We start from the raw sequence: 27,023 nt of genomic DNA, 5'->3' as shown, positions 1-27,023 counted from the left end.
TAGGTAGGGAGGGAGGGAGGGAGGGAGGGAGGGCTGGAGGGAGGTAGGGAGGTAGGGATGGAGGGAGGGAGGGAGGTAGGTAGGTAGGGAGGGAGGGATGCAGGGAGGTAGGGAGGGAGGGATGGAGGGGGTGAGGTAGGGAGGGAGGGAGGTAGGGAGGGAGGGGGGAGGGAGGGAAGTTGGGAGGGAGGGATGGAGGGAGAGAGGTAGGTAGGTAGGGAGGTAGGTAGGTATAGAGGTAGGGAGGGAGGTAGGTAGGTAGGTAGGTAGGTAGGGAGGTAGGTAGGGAGGGAGGGAGGGAGGGAGGGAGGTAGGTAGGGAGGGAGGGATGCAGGGAGGTAGGGAGGGAGGGATGGAGGGGGTGAGGTAGGGAGGGAGGGAGGTAGGGAGGGAGGGGGGAGGGAGGGAAGTTGGGAGGGAGGGATGGAGGGAGAGAGGTAGGTAGGTAGGGAGGTAGGTAGGTATAGAGGTAGGGAGGGAGGTAGGTAGGTAGGTAGGTAGGTAGGTAGGGAGGTAGGTAGGTAGGTAGGTAGGTAGGGAGGGAGGGAGGGAGGGAGGGAGGGAGGGAGGTAGGTAGGTAGGGAGGGAGGGAGGTAGGAATGGAGGGAGGGAGAGAATGCTAACATGAGTAACACTACATCAGGAACCCAGCTGCTCCTCCCTCCCTCCCTGCCTCCATCCATCCCCCTCCCTCTCTCTCTCCCCCTCCCTCCCTGCCTCCATCCATCCCCCTCCCTCTCTCTCTCTCCCTCCCTCCCTGCCTCCATCCCTCCCTCCCTCCCTGCCTCCATCCATCCATCCCCCTCCCTCCCTGCCTCCTTTCTCAGAAAAGGCTATTTAAGTCAATTAAGCAGAAAATCAGTCAGAAAATGAATTATCCAGACTTCTAATCTCATCAGGACCGCACGCTGATCAAGAGGGCAGATTATCACACTAAAATTACAGTTAAAAAATAAATCCCCCTCCAACTATGGTCACCCTACCTACCCTCTCTGTCAGCTTCCCAAATGGCTCACTATTCCCTATATAGTGCACTACTTTAGACAAGAGCCAATAGGGCAGTAGACTGGCACATGAGGCAAGTCAAAATTAGTGCATTCTATAGGGGATAGGGTTCCATAGGGCTCTTGTCTAAATTAGTGCATTCTATAGGGGATAGGGTTCCATAGGGCTCTTGGCTAAATTAGTGCATTCTATAGGGGATAGGGTTCCATAGGGCTCTTGTCTAAATTAGTGCATTCTATAGGGGATAGGGTTCCATAGGGCTCTTGGCTAAATTAGTGCATTCTATAGGGAATAGGGTTCCATAGGGCTCTTGTCTAAAGTAGTGCACTATATAGGGAATAGGGTTCCATAGGGCTCTTGTCTAAATTAGTGCATTCTATAGGGAATAGGGTTCCATAGGGCTCTTGGCTAAATTAGTGCATTCTATAGGGAATAGGGTTCCATAGGGCTCTTGTCTAAAGTAGTGCACTATATAGGGAATAGGGTTCCATAGGGCTGTTGTCTAAAGTAGTGCATTCTATAGGGAATAGGGTTCCATAGGGCTCTTGTTTAAAGTAGTGCACTATATAGGGAATAGGGTTCCATAGGGCTCTTGTTTAAAGTAGTGCACTATATAGGGAACAGGGGTCCATAGGGCTCTTGTCTAAAGTAGTGCATTCTATAGGGGATAGGGTTCCATAGGGCTCTTGTCTAAAGTAGTGCACTATATAGGGAATAGGGCTCTGGTCTAAAGTAGTGCACTATATAGGGAATAGGGCTCTGGTCTAAAGTAGTGCACTATATAGGGAATAGGGTTCCATAGGGCTCTTGTCTAAAGTAGTGCACTATATAGGGGATAGGGAGCCATTTGAGACACGACACTCTACCCTTTCTGTCAGGCCAAGGTCAACCGAGGAGGCGACTGCTCCTCACAAATCAATATAGATACACAAGCAGCCTTCAATTATATCTCAAGTGTTGTTGGTTTTATGTACCAATCAAAGTAATAATGGCCTTTCCCCAAAACCCTCTAACAACCGACGCCTTTCAATGCATCTCAAATGGCACCCTAATTCCCACATAGGCCATATGGACCCTGGTCAAAAGTAGTGCACTATATAGGGAATAGGATGCCACATTTGGGACGAAGGGGGAACTGAACTCTCTCAAAGGGCCACAGTACATCTCCGCAGCTTGAAAACCCGTGGAACAAAATTACCATTCAGCATCTCTTAGCAACAAAGGAAGCCATTCACACAGCCACTCACAACACAGCTGCTGTTCTTTTCAGAATTACACTTCAAGTCTACTGTTCAGAGTGAATGAATCAGCTCCAAGTGAATCAGCAAGTGAATCAGCTCCAAGGTATTGTTCCCTTTTCTACTGTTCAGAGTGAATGAATCAGCTAAAGGGAATCAGCTCCAAGTGAATCAGCTCCAAGTGAATCAGCTCCAAGGTATTGTTCCCTTTTCTACTGTTCAGAGTGAATGAATCAGCTAAAGGGAATCAGCTCCAAGTGAATCAGCTCCATGTGAATCTGCTCCAAGTGAATCAGCTTCAAATGAATTAGCTCCAAGGAATTGTTCCATTTTCTACTGTTCAGAGTGAATGAATCAGCTCCAAGTGAATCAGCTCCAAGTGAATCAGCTCCAAGGTATTGTTCCCTTTTCTACTGTTCAGAGTGAATGAATCAGCTACAAGTGAATCAGCTCCAAGTGAATCAGCTCTAAGTGAATCAGCTCCAAGGTGTTGTTCCCTTTTCTACTGTTCAGAGTGAATGAATCAGCTCCAAGTGAATCAGCTCCAAGTGAATCAGCTCCAAGGTATTGTTCCCTTTTCTACTGTTCAGAGTGAATGAATCAGCTCCAAGTGAATCAGCTCCAAGTGAATCAGCTCCAAGTGAATCAGCTCCAAGGTATTGTTCCCTTTTCTACTGTTCAGAGTGAATGAATCAGCTCCAAGTGAATCAGCTCCAAGTGAATCAGTTCCAAGTGAATCAGCTCCAAGTGAATCAGCTCCATTGCTACAGTTTCCTTTTGTATTTCCAGAAACGTATTGTATCCGTCCTCAGAGCATGTGCAGACCAGCTGGCTGAAGTGTTTACGGATATATTCAATCTCTCCCAGTCTGTTGTCTCCACCTGCTTCGAGATGTCCACCATTAGTGATAATGGTGCCAGAGGGGATGGCTGACGTTTTAAGGGCTCCTAACCAACTGCGTTATGTCGTTTGTAACTTGTTTTGTACATAATGTCGCTGCAACCCGTCTCTTATGACCGAAAAGAGATTCTGAACATCAGAACAGCGATTATTGACAAGATATTCTACTTCCCCGAGACCAGGCCCAAGACGGAAACACAGGGTGAGGAGGTCGGGGGGTGCCTTGTGAGAATTCATCTGGAAGTGGGTAACCCGCTTCTACCATTCGTCCTATTGGCCAACGTGCCAATCACTGGAGAATAAACTGGATGATCTACGAATGAAACTATCCTATTGGTTATGAGTCACAATGCTACTCACTTTGTGTTGGTTATGAGTCACAATGCTACTCACTGTGTGTTGGTTATGAGTCACAGTGCTACTCACTGTGTGTTGGTTATGAGTCACAATGCTACTCACTGTGTGTTGGTTATGAGTCACAGTGATACTCACCTTGTGTTGGTTATGAGTCACAATGCTACTCACTTTGTGTTGGTTATGAGTCACAATGCTACTCACTGTGTGTTGGTTATGAGTCACAGTGCTACTCACTGTGTGTTGGTTATGAGTCACAATGCTACTCACTGTGTGTTGGTTATGAGTCACAGTGATACTCACTTTGTGTTGGTTATGAGTCACAGTGCTACTCACTTTGTGTTGGTTATGAGTCACAGTGCTACTCACTTTGTGTTGGTTATGAGTCACAGTGCTACTCACTTTGTGTTGGTTATGAGTCACAGTGATACTCACTTTGTGTTGGTTATGAGTCACAGTGCTACTCACTTTGTGTTGGTTATGAGTCACAATGATACTCACTTTGTGTTGGTTATGAGTCACAGTGCTACTCACTTTGTGTTGGTTATGAGTCACAGTGCTACTCACTTTGTGTTGGTTATGAGTCACAGTGATACTCACTTTGTGTTGGTTATGAGTCACAATGATACTTACTTTGTGTTGGTTATGAGTCACAATGCTACTCACCTTGTGTTGGTTGTACTCAGGTCCTCTTTGTCTGGTCTCTATCTCTTCATAGACTGGCGCTGGTCCCTCTCTGCAGACCTGCTGGTACTCTCTCCTCAGCTGCTGGATACGATCCACACTACTGTAGCAGACAGAGAGCAGGGTTAGGGGTTAGAGTTGGAGCCGTTGGGGCGGTATGCAAACTGAAGTGGTTCTAGGGTGTCAGGTAGGGTGGAGGTCATATGGTCTCCTTGACTAGTCTCTCAAAGCACTTCATGATGACAGAAGTGAGTGCTACGGGGCGGTAGTCATTTAGTTCAGTTCTGTTTGCCTTCCTGGGTCCAGGGACAATGGTGACCATCTTGAAGCATGTGTGGACAGCAAACTGGGATAGGAAGCGATATAATATGTCTGTAAACACATATTTTTGTAGTCTGTGATTTCCTGTTGACCCTGCCACATATGTCTCGTGTCTGAGCCATTGACTCCACTTTGTCCCTGTACAGGCATTTTGCTTGTTTGATTGCCTTGCGGAGGGAATAATAACTACACTGTTTCTATTCAGCCATATTCCCAGACCTCTTTCCATGGTTAAATGAAGTGGTTCACACTTTCAGTTTTGTGTGAATGCCGCCATCTGTCCACGGTTTCTGGTTAGGCTAGGTTTTAATTGTCACAGTGGGTACAACATCTCCTAAACACTTCCTAATAAACTCACTCACAGAGTCAGCGTATAGGTCGATGGTGTTCTCTGAGACTGATCGGAACGTATCCCAGTCCTCGTGATCAAAACAATCTTGAAGCGTGGATTCCGATTGGTCAGACCAGCGTTGAATAGTTCTAGTCACTGGTACATCACGTTTGAGTTTCTGCCTATTAGACGGTAAGAGCTTGATGGCGTCGTGGTCGGATTTAGCGAAGGGAGGGCGGGGGAGGGTTTTGTATGCATCACGGAAGTTAGAGTAGCAGTGATCGAGTGTATTACCCCCGCGAGTACTACAATCAATATTCTGATAGAATTTAGGTTGCTTGTTCTCAAATTTGCTTTGTTAAAATCCCCAGCTACAATAAATGCAGCCTCCCACAAATGCATGTTTTCCAGAGTCCAGTGAAGTTCCTTGTAGGTCCTTGGGGGTCGTCGTGGTGTCTGCTTGCGGGGGAACGTACACAGCTGTGATGATAACTGACGAGAATTCCCTTGGTAGGTAAAATGACTGGAATTTGATTGTAAGCAATTCTAGGTCGGGTGAGCAGAAGGACTTGAGTTCCTGTGTGTTGTTATGATTACACCATGAGTCGTTAATCATGAAGCATACACCCCCGCCCTTCTTCTTCCCAGAGAGGTGTTTATCTCTGTCGGCGCGATTCATGGAGAAGCCCGGTGGCTGAACCGATTCTGACAACATATCCTGAGTGAGTCATGTTTCTGTGAAACAGAGGATGTTACAATCTCTGATGTCTCTCTGGGAAGGCAACCCTTGCTCGGATTTTGGCCATCCTTGTTGTCAAATGACTGGCCATTGGCGAGTAGTATACTCGGGACCGGAGGGCGATGGGCACATGTACGGTCTGCCCCTTCTGCGGCGCCGTTGTTTTGGGTCGGCTTCTGGGATCCGATCCATTGTCCTGGGTGGTGATCCAAACAGAGGATCCACTTCGGGAAAGTCGTATTCCTGGTCGTAATGTTGGTAAGTTGACGTTGCTCTTATATCCAATAGTTCTTCCCGGCTGTATGTAATTAGACATCAGATTTCCTGGGGTAAGAAATAATAAATAAAACAACTAAATACTGTAGTTTCCTAAGGACGCGAGGCGAGGCGACCGTCTCTGTCGGCGCCATCTTGTGTTAAGTGTTGCAGAACTTTTTGTTGTTTGTATTCACTCTGGGCCTCTCGTTGGGAATGTCCCACTGCTTGGTGGGAATCCTCTGTCTTCGGCTTCCACGGCTTGTGACGTAAGCTGGCGACCTGCGTGATCAAGGAAGCCTCCTCAATCAAACAACTACAGCATTGGAACTCTGAGTGATCCGGTTTGTCCCCAAACAAAGTGTAGTAGATACAGTGGTGCAAAAAAGTATTTAGTCAGCCACCAATTGTGCAAGTTCTCCCACTTAAAAAGATGAGGCCTGTAATTTTCATCATAGGTACACTTCAACTATGACAGACAAAATGAGAAGAAAAAAAAATCCAGAAAATCACATTGTAGGATTTTTAATGAATTTATTTGCAAATTATGGTGATACCTGACATGATGACTCCTTGCTGTCCCCAGTCCACCTGGCCGTGCTGCTGCTCCAGTTTCAACTGTTCTGCTTTATTATTATTGGACCATGCTGGTCATTTATGAACATTTTAACATCTTGGCCATGTTCTGTTATAATCTCCACCCGGCACAGCCAGAAGAGGACTGGCCACCCCACATAGCCTGGTTCCTCTCTAAGTTTCTTCCTAGGTTTTGGCCTTTCTAGAGAGTTTTTCCTAGCCACCGTGCTTCTACACCTGCATTGCTTGCTGTTTGGGGTTTTAGGCTGGGTTTCTGTACAACACTTTGAGATATCAGCTGATGTACGAAGGGCTTTATAAATACATTTGATTAGATTTTGATGGCTAGCAGCTTAGCGAACCTGTGAAGCAGGCTTCAACCTGTCTGTTAATACCTGGACACTACAAGGTGTCGAAAGCGTTCCACATGGAAGCTGGCCTATTTGAGTCCAATGCTTCCCACAGTTGTGTCAAGTTGGCTGGATGTCCTTTGGGTGGTGGACCATTGTTGATACACAAAGGAAACTGTTGAGCGTGAAAACCCCAGCAGCGTTGCAGTTCTTGCCACAAACCGGTGCGCCTGGCCCCTACTACCATACCCCCGTTCAAAGGCACTTACATCTTTTCTCTTTCCCATTCACCCTCTGAATGGCACACATACACAATCCATGTCTCAATTGTCTCAAGGCTTTTTTTAATCACTATGTACACACACATACACGCAGACACACATACACGCAGACACACATACACGCAGACACACATACACGCAGACACACATACACGCAGACACACATACACTCTCTCTCTCTCTCTCTCTCTCTCTCTCTCTCTCTCTCTCTCTCCCTCCCTCCCTCCCTCCCTCCCTCTGCTCCCCCTCAGATACAGTGCCTTGCGAAAGTATTCGGCCCCCTTGAACTTTGCGACCTTTTGCCACATTTCAGGCTTCAAACATAAAGATATAAAACTGTATTTTTTTGTGAAGAATCAACAACAAGTGGGACACAATCGTGAAGTGGAACGACATTTATTGGATATTTCAAACTTTTTTAACAAATCAAAAACTGAAAGATTGGGCGTGCAAAATTATTCAGACCCTTTACTTTCAGTGCAGCAAACTCTCTCCAGAAGGTCAGTGAGTATCTCTGAATGATCCAATGTTGACCTAAATGACTATTGATGATAAATACAATCCACCTGTGTGTAATCAAGTCTCCGTATAAATGCACCTGCACTGTGATAGTCTCAGAGGTCCGTTAAAAGCGCAGAGAGCATCATGAAGAACAAGGAACACACCAGGCAGGTCCGAGATACTGTTGTGAAGAAGTTTAAAGCCGGATTTGGATACAAAAAGATTTCCCAAGCTTTAAACATCCAAAGGAGCACTGTGCAAGCGATAATATTGAAATGGAAGGAGTATCAGACCACTGCAAATCTACCAAGACCTGGCCGTCCCTCTAAACTTTCAGCTCATACAAGGAGAAGACTGATCAGAGATGCAGCCAAGAGGCCCATGATCACTCTGGATGAACTGCAGAGATCTACAGCTGAGGTGGGAGACTCTGTCCATAGGACAACAATCAGTCGTATATTGCACAAATCTGGCCTTTATGGAAGAGTGGCAAGAAGAAAGCCATTTCTTAAAGATATCCATAAAAAGTGTTGCTTAAAGTTTGCCACAAGCCACCTGGGAGACACACCAAACATGTGGAAGAAGGTGCTCTGGTCAGATGAAACCAAAATTGAACTTTTTGGCAACAATGCAAAACGTTATGTTTGGCGTAAAAGCAACACAGCTCATCACCCTGAACACACCATCCTCACTGTCAAACATGGTGGTGGCAGCATCATGGGCCTGCTTTTCTTCAGCAGGGACAGGGAAGATGGTTAAAATTGATGGGAAGATGGATGGAGCCAAATACAGGACCATTCTGGAAGAAAACCTGATGGAGTCTGCAAAAGACCTGAGACTGGGATGGAGATTTGTCTTCCAACAAGACAATGATCCAAAACATAAAGCAAAATCTACAATGGAATGGTTCAAAAATAAACATATCCAGGTGTTAGAATGGCCAAGTCAAAGTCCAGACCTGAATCCAATCGAGAATCTGTGGAAAGAACTGAAAACTGCTGTTCACAAATGCTCTCCATCCAACCTCACTGAGCTTGAGCTTTGCAAGGAGGAATGGGAAAAAATGTCAGTCTCTCGATGTGCAAAACTGATAGAGACATACCCCAAGCGACTTACAGCTGTAATCGCAGCAAAAGGTGGCGCTACAAAGTATTAACTTAAGGGGGCTGAATAATTTTGCACGCCCAATTTTTCAGTTTTTGATTTGTTAAAGAAGTTTGAAATATCCAATAAATGTCGTTCCACTTCATGATTGTGTCCCACTTGTTGTTGATTCTTCACAAAAAAATACAGTTTTATTATCTTTATCTTTATGTTTGAAGCCTGAAATGTGGCAAAAGATCGCAAAGTTCAAGGGGGCCGAATACTTTCGCAAGGCACTGTATAAACACATACACCTCTCTCTCTCGCTCTCCCTCAGATATAAACACATACACCTCTCTCTCTCTCTCTATCTCTCCCTCCCTCCCTCTGCTCCCCCTCAGATATAAACACATACACCTCTCTCTCTCTCTCTCTCTCAGATATAAACACATACACCTCTCTCTCTCTCTCAGATATAAACACATACACCTCTCTCTCTCTCTCAGCTCCCCATCAGATATAAACACACACACCTCTCTCTCTCTCAGCTCCCCATCAGATATAAACACACACACCTCTCTCTCTCTCTCAGATATAAACACACACACCTCTCTCTCTCTCTCAGATATAAACACACACACCTCTCTCTCTCTCAGATATAAACACATACACCTCTCTCTCTCTCTCAGATATAAACACATACACCTCTCTCTCTCAGATATAAACACATACACCTCTCTCTCTCTCTCTCTCTCTCTCAGATATAAACACACACACCTCTCTCTCTCTCTCTCTCAGATATAAACACATACACCTCTCTCTCTCTCTCAGATATAAACACATACACCTCTCTCTCTCTCTCAGCTCCCCATCAGATATAAACACAAACACCTCTCTCTCTCTCTCAGATATAAACACACACACCTCTCTCTCTCAGATATAAACACACACACCTCTCTCTCTCTCTCTCTCTCTCTCAGATATAAACACACACACCTCTCTCTCTCTCTCTCTCAGATATAAACACATACACCTCTCTCTCTCTCTCAGATATAAACACATACACCTCTCTCTCTCTCTCTCTCAGATATAAACACACACACCTCTCTCTCTCTCTCTCTCTCTCTCTCTCAGATATAAACACACACACCTCTCTCTCTCTCTCTCTCTCTCTCAGATATAAACACACACACCTCTCTCTCTCTCTCAGATATAAACACATACACCTCTCTCTCTCTCAGATATAAACACATACACCTCTCTCTCTCTCTCAGATATAAACACATACACCTCTCTCTCTCTCTCTCTCTCAGATATAAACACATAAACCTCTCTCTCTCAGATATAAACACATACACCTCTCTCTCTCTCTCTCTCTCAGATATAAACACACACACCTCTCTCTCTCTCTCTCAGATATAAACACACACACCTCTCTCTCTCTCTCTCAGATATAAACACACACACCTCTCTCTCTCTCTCAGATATAAACACATACACCTCTCTCTCTCTCTCTCTCTCAGATATAAACACATAAACCTCTCTCTCTCAGATATAAACACATACACCTCTCTCTCTCTTTCTCTCTCAGATATAAACACACACACCTCTCTCTCTCTCTCTCAGATATAAACACACACACCTCTCTCTCTCTCTCAGATATAAACACACACACCTCTCTCTCTCTCTCAGATATAAACACACACACCTCTCTCTCTCCCTGACTCTTTCATTGTCTATGTCTCTCTATCTTCAACATTCATATTACTTGTATTTTTTACATCTTCAACACTTAACATTATTTTTGCAGACGCTCAGTAGCTCTCTAGCAGAATTCCTATTTGGGCTCCCGAGTGGCGCAGCGGTGCATATCATTGCTAGAAGTGTCACTACAGACGTGGTTCGAGTCCAGGCTGAGCACAAACTCCATCATCTGCCATCACTGCAGACACAGAAAGCAGGCCTTAGTTCACCCTCGTTGCTTGAAGTACCAAGGGTCCACTCACCCACAGCCCAAAAAGGAAAGTGTTCACAGCCTGTTATGTTGATGCATCTTATCTCAGACCCTCGTAGAATTATAAAGGTCACACCTTGTTAAGTATCGCAAACACACAACAAGATAAAATTCAACTTGAGCTATTTTTCTCCCCAAATTCAACCAAACTAACCTTAAAAAAAAAAAGCTGTTTTCCTCTGTTACAGTTTCCTCCTCATTAAAGCCACGCTGTGAGCCCACCAGCAAGCTGGGAGTTTAAAAACAACTTGATGAAGGACGAACGTATGAATTAATTAACAAAGAACCAAGGCTCCACAGAAGGGATTAAATTAATGTCTAGTTTAAACCTCGTTAAGGGATCTGCCGGCATTCCTGAGCGATGAGGTGCTGGGAAGGGACCCAGCGATACGAGGTGTGTGTGTGTGTGTGTGTGTGAGACACGCCAGGGAGACACAACAAACAAACAAGGGGCCTGCCATCCAGGAGAGAGAGAGAGAGAGGAGACAGAAGTTAACTACAAAACTACAACCAGAAACTATCCTCACACTCGAGTCCAGAAACGTTTACTCAAGACACACAAAAAACACAACTGCAGAGACATGCACACACACACATACACACACACACACACACACACACACACACACACACACACACACACACACACACACTGTAAAAACACACGTAATTTTACAGAAAATTCACAATAAATGTTACAGTAACATCCCTTTTTCCCTGAAAATGAACAAATTATTGTAAAATTACAGTAATAATCTCTCATTTAAATGTTTTCCTGTAAAATAATGGTTTTTGTCAATTATAACAAATTATGTATTTGTAAAAAAAAAAAAATTAAGGGACATTTCTAATTTTATATACAGAACCAGTTAAAAAATTTGGACACACTAGCTCATTCGAAAGTTTTTCTTTATTTTGACTATTTTCTACAACGTAGAGGTCATATTTTATAGCTATGTAGGACTCCCTGATTTAAAACGGGTACTTAAACTAAATACATGTGGTTTTTCTTCTAACTCTCGTAAGAATGGTTCAGAGGAACTACATGTTCCGTCATTAGATGGTTCTCCAATAGAACGAGTTCCCCAAGCAGGCATTCGGATTGATATCATTTGACGTTTATAAAGCATATAGATGAGCTGGTTAAGAAGCTAAGATGTAAAGTTGTCTTTTTCTACAGAAACAGACGGTGTCTTTCTCTGAGCAGTAGGAAGCAGATTATTCAGTCAACCTTTGATCTGTTGTTGATCATGGTGATGTTATTTATCAAAGTGCTGCTACTCTTCAACCTTTGACCTTTGCCATCTCCCATAATGCCCTTCGTTTTGTTACAGGGGACAGTTTTGATCCTCATCACTGGATCCTGTATCAAAAGGTTGGCTGGACTTCGCTATAGACCCATAGATCTCTGCATTACTCCCTTTCTGTTTACAAGGCCCTACTTCATAAACTTCCCTCTTATCTAACTTTGCTGTTGAAGTACAGACACCTGAGTTGCCTAACCCGTTCACAGGATTGGTTAACTCTTGAGTTGCCTGACCCGTTCACAGGATTGGTTAACTCTTGAGTTGCCTAACCCGTTCACAGGATTGGTTAACTCTTGAGTTGCCTAACCCGTTCACAGGATTGGTTAACTCTTGAGTTGCCTAACCCGTTCACAGGATTGGTTAACTCTTGAGTTGCCTAACCCGTTCACAGGATTGGTTAACTCTTGAGTTGCCTAACCCGTTCACAGGATTGGTTAACTCTTGAGTTGCCTGACCCGTTCACAGGATTGGTTAACTCTTGAGTTGCCTAACCCGTTCACAGGATTGGTTAACTCTTGAGTTGCCTGACCCGTTCACAGGATTGGTTAACTCTTGAGTTGCCTAACCCGTTCACAGGATTGGTTAACTCTTGAGTTGCCTAACCCGTTCACAGGATTGGTTAACTCTTGAGTTGCCTAACCCGTTCACAGGATTGGTTAACTCTTGAGTTGCCTAACCCGTTCACAGGATTGGTAGGATTGGTTAACTCTTGAGTTGCCTAACCCGTTCACAGGATTGGTTAACTCTTGAGTTGCCTAACCCGTTCACAGGATTGGTTAACTCTTGAGTTGCCTAACCCGTTCACAGGATTGGTTAACTCTTGAGTTGCCTAACCCGTTCACAGGATTGGTTAACTCTTGAGTTGCCTAACCCGTTCACAGGATTGGTTAACTCTTGAGTTGCCTAACCCTTTCACAGGATTGGTTAACTCTTGAGTTGCCTAACCCTTTCACAGGATTGGTTAACTCTTGAGTTGCCTAACCCGTTCACAGGATTGGTTAACTATGAAATGAGGGGTAAAACATGACTAAACAGAGCTGTATGAAATGGGGGGTAAAACATGACTAAACAGAGCTGTACGCCTTTAATATCCAGGAAATCACAGAATGTTTAAAGCACTGATGTAATGCACAGTAATGGTAGGAGGTCTCCATCTACAGTAGCTGTTTAGTGACGATGCAGAGCAGATGAAGTTAGACTGTGATAGGATAGCAGATACATCATGGAGATGTACTCCTAGTGGCAGAAATATACGCTACATTCAGAAAGTATTCAGACCTTGAATTTTTTCCACATTTTGTTACGTTGCAGCTTTATTGTAAAATGGATTCAATTGTTTGTTTTCTTCTCATCAATCCATAATGACAAAGTAAAAACTGATTTTTAGAAACATTTTGCAAATATATTAAAAATAACAAACTGAAATATCACATTAACATAAGTATCCAGACCCTTTATTCAGTACTTTCTTGAAGCACCTTTGGTAGCAAATACAATACAAGCTTGGCACACCTGTATTTGGGGAGTTTCTCCCGTTCTTCTCTGCAGATCCTCTAAAGTTCTGTCAGGTTGGATGGGGAGTGTCACTGCACAGATATTTTCAGGTCTCTCCAGAGATGTTCAATCAGGCTCTGGCTGGGCCACTCAAGGGCATTCAGAGACTTGTCCCAAAGCCACTCCTGCGTTGTTTTGGCTGTGTGTTTAGGGTCATTGTCCTGTTGGCAGGTGAACCTTCGCCCCAGTCTGAGGTCCTGAGTGCTCTGGAGCAGGTTTTCATCAAGGATCTATCTGTATCTCTCCGTTCATCTTTCCCTCGATCCTGACAAGTCTCCCAGTCCTCGTCGCTGAAAAACATCCCCTCAACATGATGCTGCCACCACCATGCTTCACCGTAGGGATGGTGCCAGGTTTCCTCCAGTCGTGACGCTTGGCATTCAGGCCAAAGAGTTCAAACCTGGTTTCATCAGACCAGAGAATTTTGTTTCTCATGGTCTTTAGGTGCCTTTTGGCAAACTCTAAGCGGGCTGTCATGTACCTTTTACTGAGGATTGGCTTTCATCTGGCCACTCGACCATAAAGGTCTGATTGGTGGAGTGCTGCAGAGATAGTTTTCCATCCGGAAGGTTCTCCCATCTCCACAGAGGAAATCTGGAGCTCTGTCATAGTGACCATCAGGTTCTTGTTCTCGTCCCTGACCAAGGCCCTTCTCCCCTGATTGGTCAGTTTTGCCGGGTGGCCAGCTCTAGGAAGAGTATTGGTGGTTTGAAACTTATTCCATTTAAGAATAATGGAGGCCACTGTGTTCTTGGGGACCTTACATTTTTTGGTACCCTTCCCCAGATCTGTGCATCAACGCAATCCTGTCTCTGAGCTCTACGGACAATTCCTTCAACCTCACGGCTTGGTTTTTGCTCTGAGATGCACTGTCAACTCTGGGACCTTATATAGACAGGTGTGTGTGTGCCTTTCCAAATCATTTCCAATCAATTGAATTTACCACAGGTGGACTCCAATCAAGTTGTAGAAACATCTCAAGGATGATCAATGGAAACAGGATGCACCTGAGCTCCATTTCAAGTCTCATAGCAAAGGGTCTGAATACTTAAGTAAATACGATATTTCAGGGTTTTTTCATACATTTGCAAAAATGTCTGAAAACCTGTTTTTACTTTGTCATTATGAGGTATTGTGTGCAACAAAATGTGGAAAAAGTCCAGGGGTCTGAATGCAGTGTGATACCCAGCATGTCCCCAAATAAATTCATTAAAAATCCTACAATGTGATTTCCTGGATTTTTTTTTCTCATTTTGTCTGTCATAGTTGAAGTGTACCTATGATGAAAATTACAGGCCTCTCTCATCTTTTTAAGTGGGAGAACTTGCACAATTGGTGGCTGACTAAATACTTTTTTTGCCCCACCGTACCTGCTGGAGTGCGTGCTACGGGTGGGTGTTGCTATGGTGACCAGTGAGCTGAGATAAGGCAGGGCTTTAGCTAGCAAAGAATTATAGATGACCTGGAGCCAGTGGGTCTGGCGACGAGTATGAAGCGAGGGCCAGCCAACGAGAGCGTACAGGTCGCAATGGTGGGTAGTATATGGGGCTTTGGTGACAAAACTGATGGCACTGTGATAGACTGCATCCAGTTTGTTGAGTAGAGTGTTGGAGGCTATTTTGTAAATTACATCACCAAAGTCGAGGATCGGTAGGATGGTCAGTTTTACGGCAGCATGAGTGAAGGATGCTTTGTTGTGAAATAGGAGGCCGATTCTAGATTTAATTTTGGATTGGAGATACTTAATGTGAGTCTGGAAGGAGAGTTTACAGTCTAACCAAACACCTAGGTATTTGTAGTTGTCCACATATTCTAAGTCAGAACCGTCCAGAGTAGTGATGCTAGACTGGTGGGCGGGTGCGGGCAGCGATCGGTTGAAGAGCATGCATTTGGTTTTACTTGAATTTAAGAGCAGTTGAAGGAGTGTTGTATTGAAGCCCATTTGTAGGTAGAAGTATACAGAATGGTGTCGTCTGCGTTGAGGTGGATCAGAGAATCACCAGCAGCGAGAGCGACATCATCGATATATACAGAGAAAAGAGTTGGCCCGAGAATTGGGAAGAGCTGTTGGTCGAGGTTGGGGTAACCAGGAGGAAAGCATGGCCATCCGTAGAGAACACCCTGAGGCTGGTGTTCTTTTAAACCCTCTGTTCTCCCTTGCTCTGTCACTAGTCTTCATGTCTGCCTGCCCTGCAGCCTATTGTCCATCAAGCCTGGCACTCGCAGACCAGACGATATGGGAGGGAGGGAGGGAGGAAGGGAGAGAGGGAGGGCGGGAGGGAGGGCGGGAGGGAGGGAGGCCAGGAGGGAGGGAGGGAGAGAGGGAGAGAGGGAGGGCGGGAGGGACAGAGGGAGGGAGGGAGAGAGGGAGGGCGGGAGGGAGAGAAGGAGGTTAAAAGGGAGAGAGGGAGGGCGGGAGGGAGGGAGGACGGGAGGGAGGGAGGGAGGACGGGAGGGAGGGAGGGCGGGAGGGAGGGAGGAGGGAGAGAGGGAGGGAGGGAGAGAGGAGGGAGGGAGAGAGGGAGGAGGGAGAGAGGGAGGGAGGAGGGAGGGCGGGAGGGAGAGAAGGAGGTTAAAAGGGAGAGAGGGAGGGCGGGAGGGAGGGAGGACGGGAGGGAGGGAGGGAGGACGGGAGGGAGGGAGGGCGGGAGGGAGGACGGCAGGGAGGGAGGGAGGACGGGAGGGAGGGAGGGAGGAGGGAGAGAGGAGGGAGGGCGGGAGGGAGGGAGGGAGGGAGGGAGGGCGGGAGGACAGCAGGGAGGGAGGGAGGACGGGAGGGAGGGAGGGAGGACGGGAGGGAGGGAGGGAGGAGGGAGGGAGAGGGAGTATGTCTGCAGCAGAAATCTATCAGCTAATCCCAGGGAACATAATTAGAGGTGCCATTTTGACTGAGCGCACACCTCACTGCCCAAATTAATAAAACACACACACACACACACAGACACACACACACACACACACACACACACACACACACACACACACACACACACACACACACACACACCGCCTCGTCCAAATGAATAACACTGTCAATGTTTAATTAGAGCGTCCACAGCACAAACTCCATCATAACGCTAGAGCATGTCAGGGGCTGAGTACAGGGGCTGGATAGAGGGGGTCAGGGGCTGAGTACAGGGGCTGGATAGAGGGGGTCAGGGGCTGAGTACAGGGGCTGGATAGAGGGGGTCAGGGGCTGAGTACAGGGGCTGGATAGAGGGGGTCAGGGGCTGAGTACAGGGGCTGGATAGAGGGGGTCAGGGGCTGAGTACAGGGGCTGGATAGAGGGGGTCAGGGGCTGAGTACAGGGGCTGGATAGAGGGGGTCAGGGGCTGAGTACAGGGGCTGGATAGAGGGGGTCAGGGGCTGAGTACAGGGGCTGGATAGAGGGGGTCAGGGGGTGAGTACAGGGGCTGGATAGAGGGGGTCAGGGGCTGAGTACAGGGGCTGGATAGAGGGGGTCAGGGGGTGAGTACAGGGGCTGGATAGAGGGGGTCAGGGGCTGAGTACAGGGGCTGGATAGAGGGGGTCAGGGGCTGAGTACAGGGGCTGGATAGAGGGGGTCAGGGGCTGAGTACAGGGGCTGGATAGAGGGGGTCAGGGGCTGAGTACAGGGGCTGGATAGAGGGGGTCAGGGGCTGAGTACAGGGGCTGGATAGAGGGGGTCAGGGGCTGAGTACAGGGGCTGGATAGAGGGGGTCAGGGGCTGAGTACAGGGGCTGGATAGAGGGGGTCAGGGGCTGAGTACAGGGGCTGGATAGAGGGGGTCAGGGGGTGAGTACAGGGGCTGGACAGAGGAGAGGGGGTCAGGGGCTGAATACAGGGGCTGGACAGAGGAGAGGGGGTCAGGGGCTGGACAGAGGAGAGGGGGTCAGGGGCTGGACAGAGGAGAGGGGGTCAGGGGCTGGATAGAGGGGGTCTGGACGGAGGAGAGGGGGTCAAGGGCTGAGTACAGGGGCTGAGTACAGGGGCTGGATAGAGGGGGTCTGGACAGAGGAGAGGGGGTCAGGGGCTGGACAGAGGAGAGGGGTCAGGGACTGGACAGAGGAGAGGGGGTCAGGTGCTGGACAGAGGAGAGGGGGTCAGGGGCTGGAAAGAGGAGAGGGGGTCAGGGGCTGGACAGAGGAGAGGGGGTCAGGGACTGGACAGAGGAGAGGGGGTCAGGGCCTGGACAGAGGAGAGGGGGTCAGGGACTGGACAGAGGAGAGGTGGTCAGGGACTGGACAGAGGAGAGGGGGTCAGGGGCTGGAAAGAGGAGAGGGGGTCAGGGCCTGGACAGAGGAGAGGGGGTCAGGAACTGGACAGAGGAGAGGGGGTCAGGGCCTGGACAGAGGAGAGGGGGTCAGGGCCTGGACAGAGGAGAGGGGGTCAGGGGCTGGACAGAGGAGAGGGGGTCAGGGGCTGGACAGAGGAGAGGGGGTCAGGGGCTGGACAGAGGAGAGGGGTCAGGGGCTGGACAGAGGAGAGGGGGCCAGGAGCTGAATACAGGGGTCTGGACAGAGGAGAGGGGGTCAGGGGATGGACAGAGGAGAGGGGGTCAGGGACTGAATACAGGGTCTGGACAGAGGAGAGGGGGTCAGGGGCTGGACAGAGGGGAGGGGGTCAGGGCCTGAATACAGGGGGTCTGGACAGAGGAGAGGGGGTCAGGGCTGGACAGAGGATAGGGGGTCAGGGGTTGAGGACAGCCCAATAACCCTAAAACATGGCCTGTAGTAGTTGGGTCTACGATACTACAAGCTGCATCATGTGAGTAGCCTATGATACTCATTTCTCACATATGCCTGGGCTATGGGGTCTATCCATCTCCCTGAATAGAAGGCATGGGGTCTATCCATCTCCCTGAATAGAAGGCATGGGGTCTATCCATCTCCCCGAATAGAAGGCATGGGGTCTATCCATCTCCCTGAATAGAAGGCATGGGGTCTATCCATCTCCCTGAATAGAAGGCATGGGGTCTATCCATCTCCCTGAATAGAAGGTATGGGGTCTATCCATCTCCCTGAATAGAAGGCATGGGGTCTATCCATCTCCCTGAATAGAAGGTATGGGGTCTATCCAGCTCCCTGAATAGAAGGCATGGGGTCTATCCATCTCCCTGAATAGAAGGCATGGGGTCTATCCATCTCCCTGAATAGAAGGCATGGGGTCTATCCATCTCCCTGAATAGAAGGTATGGGGTCTATCCAGCTCCCTGAATAGAAGGCATGGGGTCTATCCATCTCCCTGAATAGAAGGCATGGGGTCTATCCAACTCCCTGAATAGAAGGCATGGGGTCTATCCATCTCCCTGAATAGAAGGCATGGGGTCTATCCATCTCCCTGAATAGAAGGCATGGGGTCTATCCATCTCCCTGAATAGAAGGCATGGGGTCTATCCATCTCCCTGAATAGAAGGCATGGGGTCTATCCAGCTCCCTGAATAGAAGGCATGGGGTCTATCCAACTCCCTGAATAGAAGGCGTGGGGTCTATCCACCTCACTGAATAGAAGGCATGGGGTCTATCCATCTCCCTGAATAGAAGGCATGGGGTCTATCCATCTCCCTGAATAGAAGGCATGGGGTCTTTCCATCTCCCTGAATAGAAGGCATGGGGACTATCCATCTCCCTGAATAGAAGGCATGGGGTCTATCCATCTCCCTGAATAGAAGGCATGGGGTCTATCCATCTCCCTGAATAGAAGGCATGGGGTCTATCCAGCTCCCTGAATAGAAGGTATGGGGTCTATCCATCTCCCTGAATAGAAGGCATGGGGTCTATCCATCTCCCTGAATAGAAGGCATGGGGTCTATCCATCTCCCTGAATAGAAGGCATGGGGTCTATCCATCTCCCTGAATAGAAGGTATGGGGTCTATCCATCTCCCTGAATAGAAGGCATGGGGTCTATCCATCTCCCTGAATAGAAGGCATGGGGTCTATCCATCTCCCTGAATAGAAGGCATGGGGTCTATCCAGCTCCCTGAATAGAAGGCATGGGGTCTATCCAGCTCCCTGAATAGAAGGTATGGGGTCTATCCATCTCCCTGAATAGAAGGCATGGGGTCTATCCATCTCCCTGAATAGAAGGCATGGGGTCTATCCATCTCCCTGAATAGAAGGCATGGGGTCTATCCATCTCCCTGAATAGAAGGTATGGGGTCTATCCATCTCCCTGAATAGAAGGCATGGGGTCTATCCATCTCCCTGAATAGAAGGTATGGGGTCTATCCAGCTCCCTGAATAGAAGGCATCGGGTCTATCCATCTCCCTGAATAGAAGGCATGGGGTCTATCCATCTCCCTGAATAGAAGGCATGGGGTCTATCCAGCTCCCTGAATAGAAGGTAGGGGGTCTATCCATCTCCCTGAATAGAAGGCATGGGGTCTATCCATCTCCCTGAATAGAAGGCATGGGGAATATCCAGCTCCCTGAATAGAAGGTATGGGGTCTATCCATCTCCCTGAATAGAAGGCATGGGGTCTATCCATCTCCCTGAATAGAAGGCATGGGGTCTATCCAACTCCCTGAATAGAAGGCATGGGGTCTATCCATCTCCCTGAATAGAAGGCATGGGGTCTATCCAACTCCCTGAATAGAAGGCATGGGGTCTATCCATATCCCTGAATAGAAGGCATGGGGTCTATCCAACTCCCTGAATAGAAGGCATGGGGTCTATCCATATCCCTGAATAGAAGGCATGGGGTCTATCCATCTCCCTGAATAGAAGGCATGGGGTCTATCCATCTCCCTGAATAGAAGGCATGGGGTCTGTCCATCTCCCTGAATAGAAGGCATGGGGTCTATCCAGCTCCCTGAATAGAAGGTATGGGGTCTATCCATCTCCCTGAATAGAAGGCATGGGGTCTATCCATCTCCCTGAATAGAAGGCATGGGGTCTATCCAACTCCCCAAATAGAAGGCATGGGGTCTATCCATCTCCCTGAATAGAAGGTATGGGGTCTATTCAGCTCCCTGAATAGAAGGCATGGGGTCTATCGATCTCCCTGAATAGAAGGCATGGGGTCTATCCATCTCCCTGAATAGAAGGCATGGGGTCTATCCATCTCCCTGAATAGAAGGCATGGGGTCTATCCATCTCCCTGAATAGAAGGCATGGGGTCTATCCAGCTCCCTGGATAGAAGGTATGGGGTCTATCCATCTCCCTGAATAGAAGGCATGGGGTCTATCCATCTCCCTGAATAGAAGGCATGGGGTCTATCCAGCGCCCTGAATAGAAGGCATGGGGTCTATCCATGTCCCTGAATAGAAGGCATGGGGTCTATCCAGCTCCCTGAATAGAAGGCATGGGGTCTATCCATCTCCCTGAATAGAAGGCATGGGGTCTATCCAGCGCCCTGAATAGAAGGCATGGGGTCTATCCATCTCCCTGAATAGAAGGCATGGGGTTTATCCAGCTCCCTGAATAGAATGCATGGGGTTTATCCAACTCCCTGAATAGAAGGCATGGGGTCTATCCACCTCCCTGAATAGAAGGCTCCCTGAATAGAAGGCATGGGGTCTATCCATCTCCCTGAATAGAAGGCATGGGGTCTATCCAGCTCCCTGAATAGAAGGCATGGGGTCTATCCAGCGCCCTGAATAGAAGGCATGGGGTCTATCCATCTCCCTGAATAGAAGGCATGGGGTCTATCCAGCTCACTGAATAGAATGCATGGGGTTTATCCATCTCCCTGAACAGAAGGTATGGGGTCTATCCATCTCCCTGAATAGAAGGCATGGGGTCTATCCATCTCCCTGAATAGAAGGCATGGGGTCTATCCAGCTCCCTGAATAGAAGGCATGGGGTCTATCCATCTCCCTGAATAGAAGGCATGGGGTCTATCCAGCTCCCTGAATAGAAGGCATGCGGTCTATACATCTCCCTGAATAGAAGGCATGGGGTCTATCCATCTCCCTGAATAGAAGGCGTGGGGTCTATCCATCTCCATGAATAGAAAGCATGGGGTCTATCCATCTCCCTGAATAGAAGGCATGGGGTCTATCCATCTCCCCGAATAGAAGGCATGGGGTCTATCCATCTCCCTGAATAGAAGGCATGGGGTCTATCCAGCTCCCTGAACAGAAGGTATGGGGTATATCCATCTCCCTGAATAGAAGGCATGGGGTCTATCCAGCTCCCTGAATAGAAGGTATGGGGTCTATCCATCTCCCTGAATAGAAGGCATGGGGTCTATCCAGCTCCCTGAATAGAAGGCATGGGGTCTATCCATCTCCCTGAATAGAAGGCATGGGGTCTATCCAGCTCCTTGAATAGAAGGCATGGGGTCTATCCATCACCCTGAATAGAAGGCATGGGGTCTATCCAGCTCCCTGAATAGAAGGCATGGGGTCGATCCATCTCCCTGAATAGAAGGCATGGGGTCTATCCATCTCCCCGAATAGAAGGAATGGGGTCAATCCATCTCCCTGAATAGAAGGCATGGGGTCTATCCAGCTCCCTGAATAGAAGGCATGGGGTCTATCCATCTCCTTGAATAGAAGGCGTGGGGTCTATCCATCTCCCTGAATAGAAGGCATGGGGTCTATCCATCTCCCTGAATAGAAGGCATGGGGTCTATCCATCTCCCTGAATAGAAGGCATGGGGTCTATCCAGCTCCCTGAATAGAAGGCATGGGGTCTATCCATCTCCCTGAATAGAAGGCATGGGGTCTATCCATCTCCCTGAATAGAAGGCATGGGGTCTATCCATCTCCCTGAATAGAAGGCATGGGGTCTATCCAGCGCCCTGAATAGAAGGCATGGGGTCTATCCATGTCCCTGAATAGAAGGCATGGGGTCTATCCAGCTCCCTGAATAGAAGGCATGGGGTCTATCCATCTCCCTGAATAGAAGGCATGGGGTCTATCCAGCGCCCTGAATAGAAGGCATGGGGTCTATCCATCTCCCTGAATAGAAGGCATGGGGTCTATCCAGCTCCCTGAATAGAATGCATGGGGTTTATCCAACTCCCTGAATAGAAGGCATGGGGTCTATCCACCTCCCTGAATAGAAGGCTCCCTGAATAGAAGGCATGGGGTCTATCCATCTCCCTGAATAGAAGGCATGGGGTCTATCCAGCTCCCTGAATAGAAGGCATGGGGTCTATCCAGCGCCCTGAATAGAAGGCATGGGGTCTACCCATCTCCCTGAATAGAAGGCATGGGGTCTATCCAGCTCCCTGAATAGAATGCATGGGGTTTATCCATCTCCCTGAATAGAAGGTATGGGGTCTATCCATCTCCCTGAATAGAAGGCATGGGGTCTATCCATCTCCCTGAATAGAAGGCATGGGGTCTATCCAGCTCCCTGAATAGAAGGCATGGGGTCTATCCATCTCCCTGAATAGAAGGCATGGGGTCTATCCAGCTCCCTGAATAGAAGGCATGCGGTCTATACATCTCCCTGAATAGAAGGCATGGGGTCTATCCATCTCCCTGAATAGAAGGCGTGGGGTCTATCCATCTCCATGAATAGAAAGCATGGGGTCTATCCATCTCCCTGAATAGAAGGCATGGGGTCTATCCATCTCCCCGAATAGAAGGCATGGGGTCTATCCATCTCCCTGAATAGAAGGCATGGGGTCTATCCAGCTCCCTGAACAGAAGGTATGGGGTATATCCATCTCCCTGAATAGAAGGCATGGGGTCTATCCAGCTCCCTGAATAGAAGGTATGGGGTCTATCCATCTCCCTGAATAGAAGGCATGGGGTCTATCCAGCTCCCTGAATAGAAGGCATGGGGTCTATCCATCTCCCTGAATAGAAGGCATGGGGTCTATCCAGCTCCCTGAATAGAAGGCATGGGGTCTATCCATCACCCTGAATAGAAGGCATGGGGTCTATCCAGCTCCCTGAATAGAAGGCATGGGGTCGATCCATCTCCCTGAATAGAAGGCATGGGGTCTATCCATCTCCCCGAATAGAAGGAATGGGGTCAATCCATCTCCCTGAATAGAAGGCATGGGGTCTATCCAGCTCCCTGAATAGAAGGCGTGGGGTCTATCCATCTCCCTGAATAGAAGGCGTGGGGTCTATCCATCTCCCTGAATAGAAGGCATGGGGTCTATCCATCTCCCTGAATAGAAGGCATGGGGTCTATCCATCTCCCTGAATAGAAGGCATGGGGTCTATCCAGCTCCCTGAATAGAAGGCATGGGGTCTATCCATCTCCCTGAATAGAAGGCATGGGGTCTATCCATCTCCCCGAATAGAAGGCATGGGGTCTATCCATCTCCCTGAATAGAAGGCATGGGGTCTATCCATCTCCCCGAATAGAAGGCATGGGGTCTATCCATCTCCCTGAATAGAAGGCATGGGGTCTATCCATCTCCCTGAATAGAAGGCATGCGGTCTATCCATCTCCCTGAATAGAAGGCATGGGGTCTATCCATCTCCCTGAATAGAAGACATGGGGTCTATCCATCTCCCTGAATAGAAGGCATGGGGTCTATCCAGCTCCCTGAATAGAAGGCATGGGGTCTATCCATCTCCCTGAATAGAAGGCATGGGGTCTATCCATCTCCCTGAATAGAAGGCATGGGGTCTATCCATCTCCCTGAATAGAAGGCATGGGGTCTATCCATCTCCCTGAATAGAAGGTATGGGGTCTATCCATCTCCCTGAATAGAAGGCTTGGGGTCTATCCAGCTCCCTGAATAGAAGGTATGGGGTCTATCCATCTCCCTGAATAGAAGGCATGGGGTCTATCCAGCTCCCTGAATAGAAGGCATGGGGTCTATCCATCTCCCTGAATAGAAGGCATGGGATCTATCCATCTCCCTGAATAGAAGGCATGGGGTCTATCCATCTCCCTGAATAGAAGGTATGGGGTCTATCCATCTCCCTGAATAGAAGGCTTGGGGTCTATCCAGCTCCCTGAATAGAAGGTATGGGGTCTATCCATCTCCCTGAATAGAAGGCATGGGGTCTATCCAGCTCCCTGAATAGAAGGCATGGGGTCTATCCATCTCCCTGAATAGAAGGCATGGGGTCTATCCAGCTCCCTGAATAGAAGGCATGGGGTCTATCCATCTCCCTGAATAGAAGGCATGGGGTCTATCCATCTCCCTGAATAGAAGGCATGGGGTCTATCCAGCTCCCTGAATAGAAGGTATGGGGTCTATCCATCTCCCTGAATAGAAGGCATGGGGTCTATCCATCTCCCTGAATAGAAGGCATGGGGTCTATCCAACTCCCTGAATAGAAGGCATGGGGTCTATCCACCTCCCTGAATAGAAGGCTCCCTGAATAGAAGGCATGGGGTCTATCCAGCTCCCTGAATAGAAGGCATGGGGTCTATCCACCTCACTGAATAGAAGGCATGGGGTCTATCCATCTCCCTGAATAGAAGGTATGGGGTCTATCCATCTCCCTGAATAGAAGGCATGGGGTCTATCCATCTCCCTGAATAGAAGGCATGGGGTCTATCCATCTCCCTGAATAGAAGGCATGGGGTCTATCCATCTCCCTGAATAGAAGGCATGGGGTCTATCCATCTCCCTGAATAGAAGGCATGGGGTCTATCCAGCTCCCTGAATAGAAGGTATGGGGTCTATCCATCTCCCTGAATAGAAGGCATGGGGTCTATCCATCTCCCTGAATAGAAGGCATGGGGTCTATCCATCTCCCTGAATAGAAGGCATGGGGTCTATCCATCTCCCTGAATAGAAGGTATGGGGTCTATCCATCTCCCTGAATAGAAGGCATGGGGTCTATCCATCTCCCCGAATAGAAGGCATGGGGTCTATCCACCTCCCTGAATAGAAGGCATGGGGTCTATCCAGCTCCCTGAATAGAAGGCATGGGGTCTATCCATCTCCCTGAATAGAAGGCATGGGGTCTATCCAGCTCCCTGAATAGAAGGCATGGGGTCTATCCATCTCCCTGAATAGAAGGTATGGGGTCTATCCAGCTCCCTGAATAGAAGGCATCGGGTCTATCCATCTCCCTGAATAGAAGGCATGGGGTCTATCCATCTCCCTGAATAGAAGGCATGGGGTCTATCCAGCTCCCTGAATAGAAGGAATGGGGTCTATCCATCTCCCTGAATAGAAGGCATGGGGTCTATCCATCTCCCTGAATAGAAGGCATGGGGTCTATCCATCTCCCTGAATAGAAGGCATGCGGTCTATCCATCTCCCTGAATAGAAGGCATGGGGTCTATCCATCTCCCTGAATAGAAGACATGGGGTCTATCCATCTCCCTGAATAGAAGGCATGGGGTCTATCCAGCTCCCTGAATAGAAGGTATGTGGTCTATCCATCTCCCTGAATAGAAGGAATGGGGTCTATCCATCTCCCTGAATAGAAGGCATGGGGTCTATCCATCTCCCTGATTAGAAGGCATGGGGTCTATCCATCTCCCTGAATAGAAGTTATGGGGTCTATCCATCTCCCTGAATAGAAGGCATGGGGTCTATCCATCTCCCTGAATAGAAGGCATGAGGTCTATCCACCTCCCTGAATAGAAGGCATGGGGTCTATCCATCTCCCTGAATAGAAGGCATGGGGTCTATCCATCTCCCTGAATAGAAGGCATGGGGTCTATCCATCTCCCTGAATAGAAGGCATGGGGTCTATCCAGCTCCCTGAATAGAAGGCATGGGGTCTATCCATCTCCCTGAATAGAAGGCATGGGGTCTATCCAGCTCCCTGAATAGAAGGCATGGGGTCTATCCATCTCCCTGAATAGAAGGCATGGGGTCTATCCATCTCCCTGAATAGAAGGCATGGGGTCTATCCAGCTCCCTGAATAGAAGGCATGGGGTCTATCCATCTCCCTGAATAGAAGGCATGGGGTCTATCCAGCTCCCTGAATAGAAGGCATGGGGTCTATCCATCTCCCTGAATAGAAGGCATGGGGTCTATCCATCTCCCTGAATAGATGGCTTGGGGTCTATCCACCTCCCTGAATAGAAGGCGTGGGGTCTATCCATCTCCCTGAATAGAAAGCATGGGGTCTATCCATCTCCCTGAATAGAAGGCATGGGGTCTATCCATCTCCCCGAATAGAAGGCATGGGGTCTATCCATCTCCCTGAATAGAAGGCATGGGGTCTATCCAGCTCCCTGAACAGAAGGTATGGGGTCTATCCATCTCCCTGAATAGAAGGCATGGGGTCTATCCATCTCCCTGAATAGAAGGCATGGGGTCTATCCATCTCCCTGAATAGAAGGCATGGGGTCTATCCAGCTCCCTGAATAGAAGGCATGGGGTCTATCCATCTCCCTGAATAGAAGGCATGGGGTCTATCCATCTCCCTGAATAGATGGCTTGGGGTCTATCCACCTCCCTGAATAGAAGGCGTGGGGTCTATCCATCTCCATGAATAGAAAGCATGGGGTCTATCCATCTCCCTGAATAGAAGGCATGGGGTCTATCCATCTCCCCGAATAGAAGGCATGGGGTCTATCCATCTCCCTGAATAGAAGGCATGGGGTCTATCCAGCTCCCTGAATAGAAGGTATGGGGTCTATCCATCTCCCTGAATAGAAGGCATGGGGTCTATCCAGCTCCCTGAATAGAAGGCATGGGGTCTATCCATCTCCCTG

At 48.4% G+C, this 27,023-nt stretch overlaps 1 protein-coding gene across 10 annotated transcripts in view; it reads right to left on the bottom strand.

Annotated features, from left to right (window-relative positions):
• The window catches only part of pard3bb (par-3 family cell polarity regulator beta b), a 539,900-nt gene that overhangs the window by 97,773 nt on the left and 415,104 nt on the right, over positions 1-27,023 (bottom strand). For all 10 annotated transcript variants that reach the window (XM_090230480.1, XM_090230482.1, XM_090230481.1 and 7 more), the window contains one exon: positions 4,164-4,284. In XM_090230480.1, coding sequence (XP_090086606.1) covers positions 4,164-4,284 — 121 coding nt within the window. The remainder of the gene's footprint in view (positions 1-4,163; positions 4,285-27,023) is intronic.

The sequence above is a fragment of the Oncorhynchus mykiss genome, chromosome 3, assembly GCF_057628025.1.
Source record: "Oncorhynchus mykiss isolate SJ-2025 chromosome 3, ASM5762802v1, whole genome shotgun sequence".
Taxonomy (NCBI): domain Eukaryota; kingdom Metazoa; phylum Chordata; class Actinopteri; order Salmoniformes; family Salmonidae; genus Oncorhynchus; species Oncorhynchus mykiss.
Note: the sequence above shows the minus strand (reverse complement) of the source record. Positions and strands in the feature narration are given on the sequence as shown.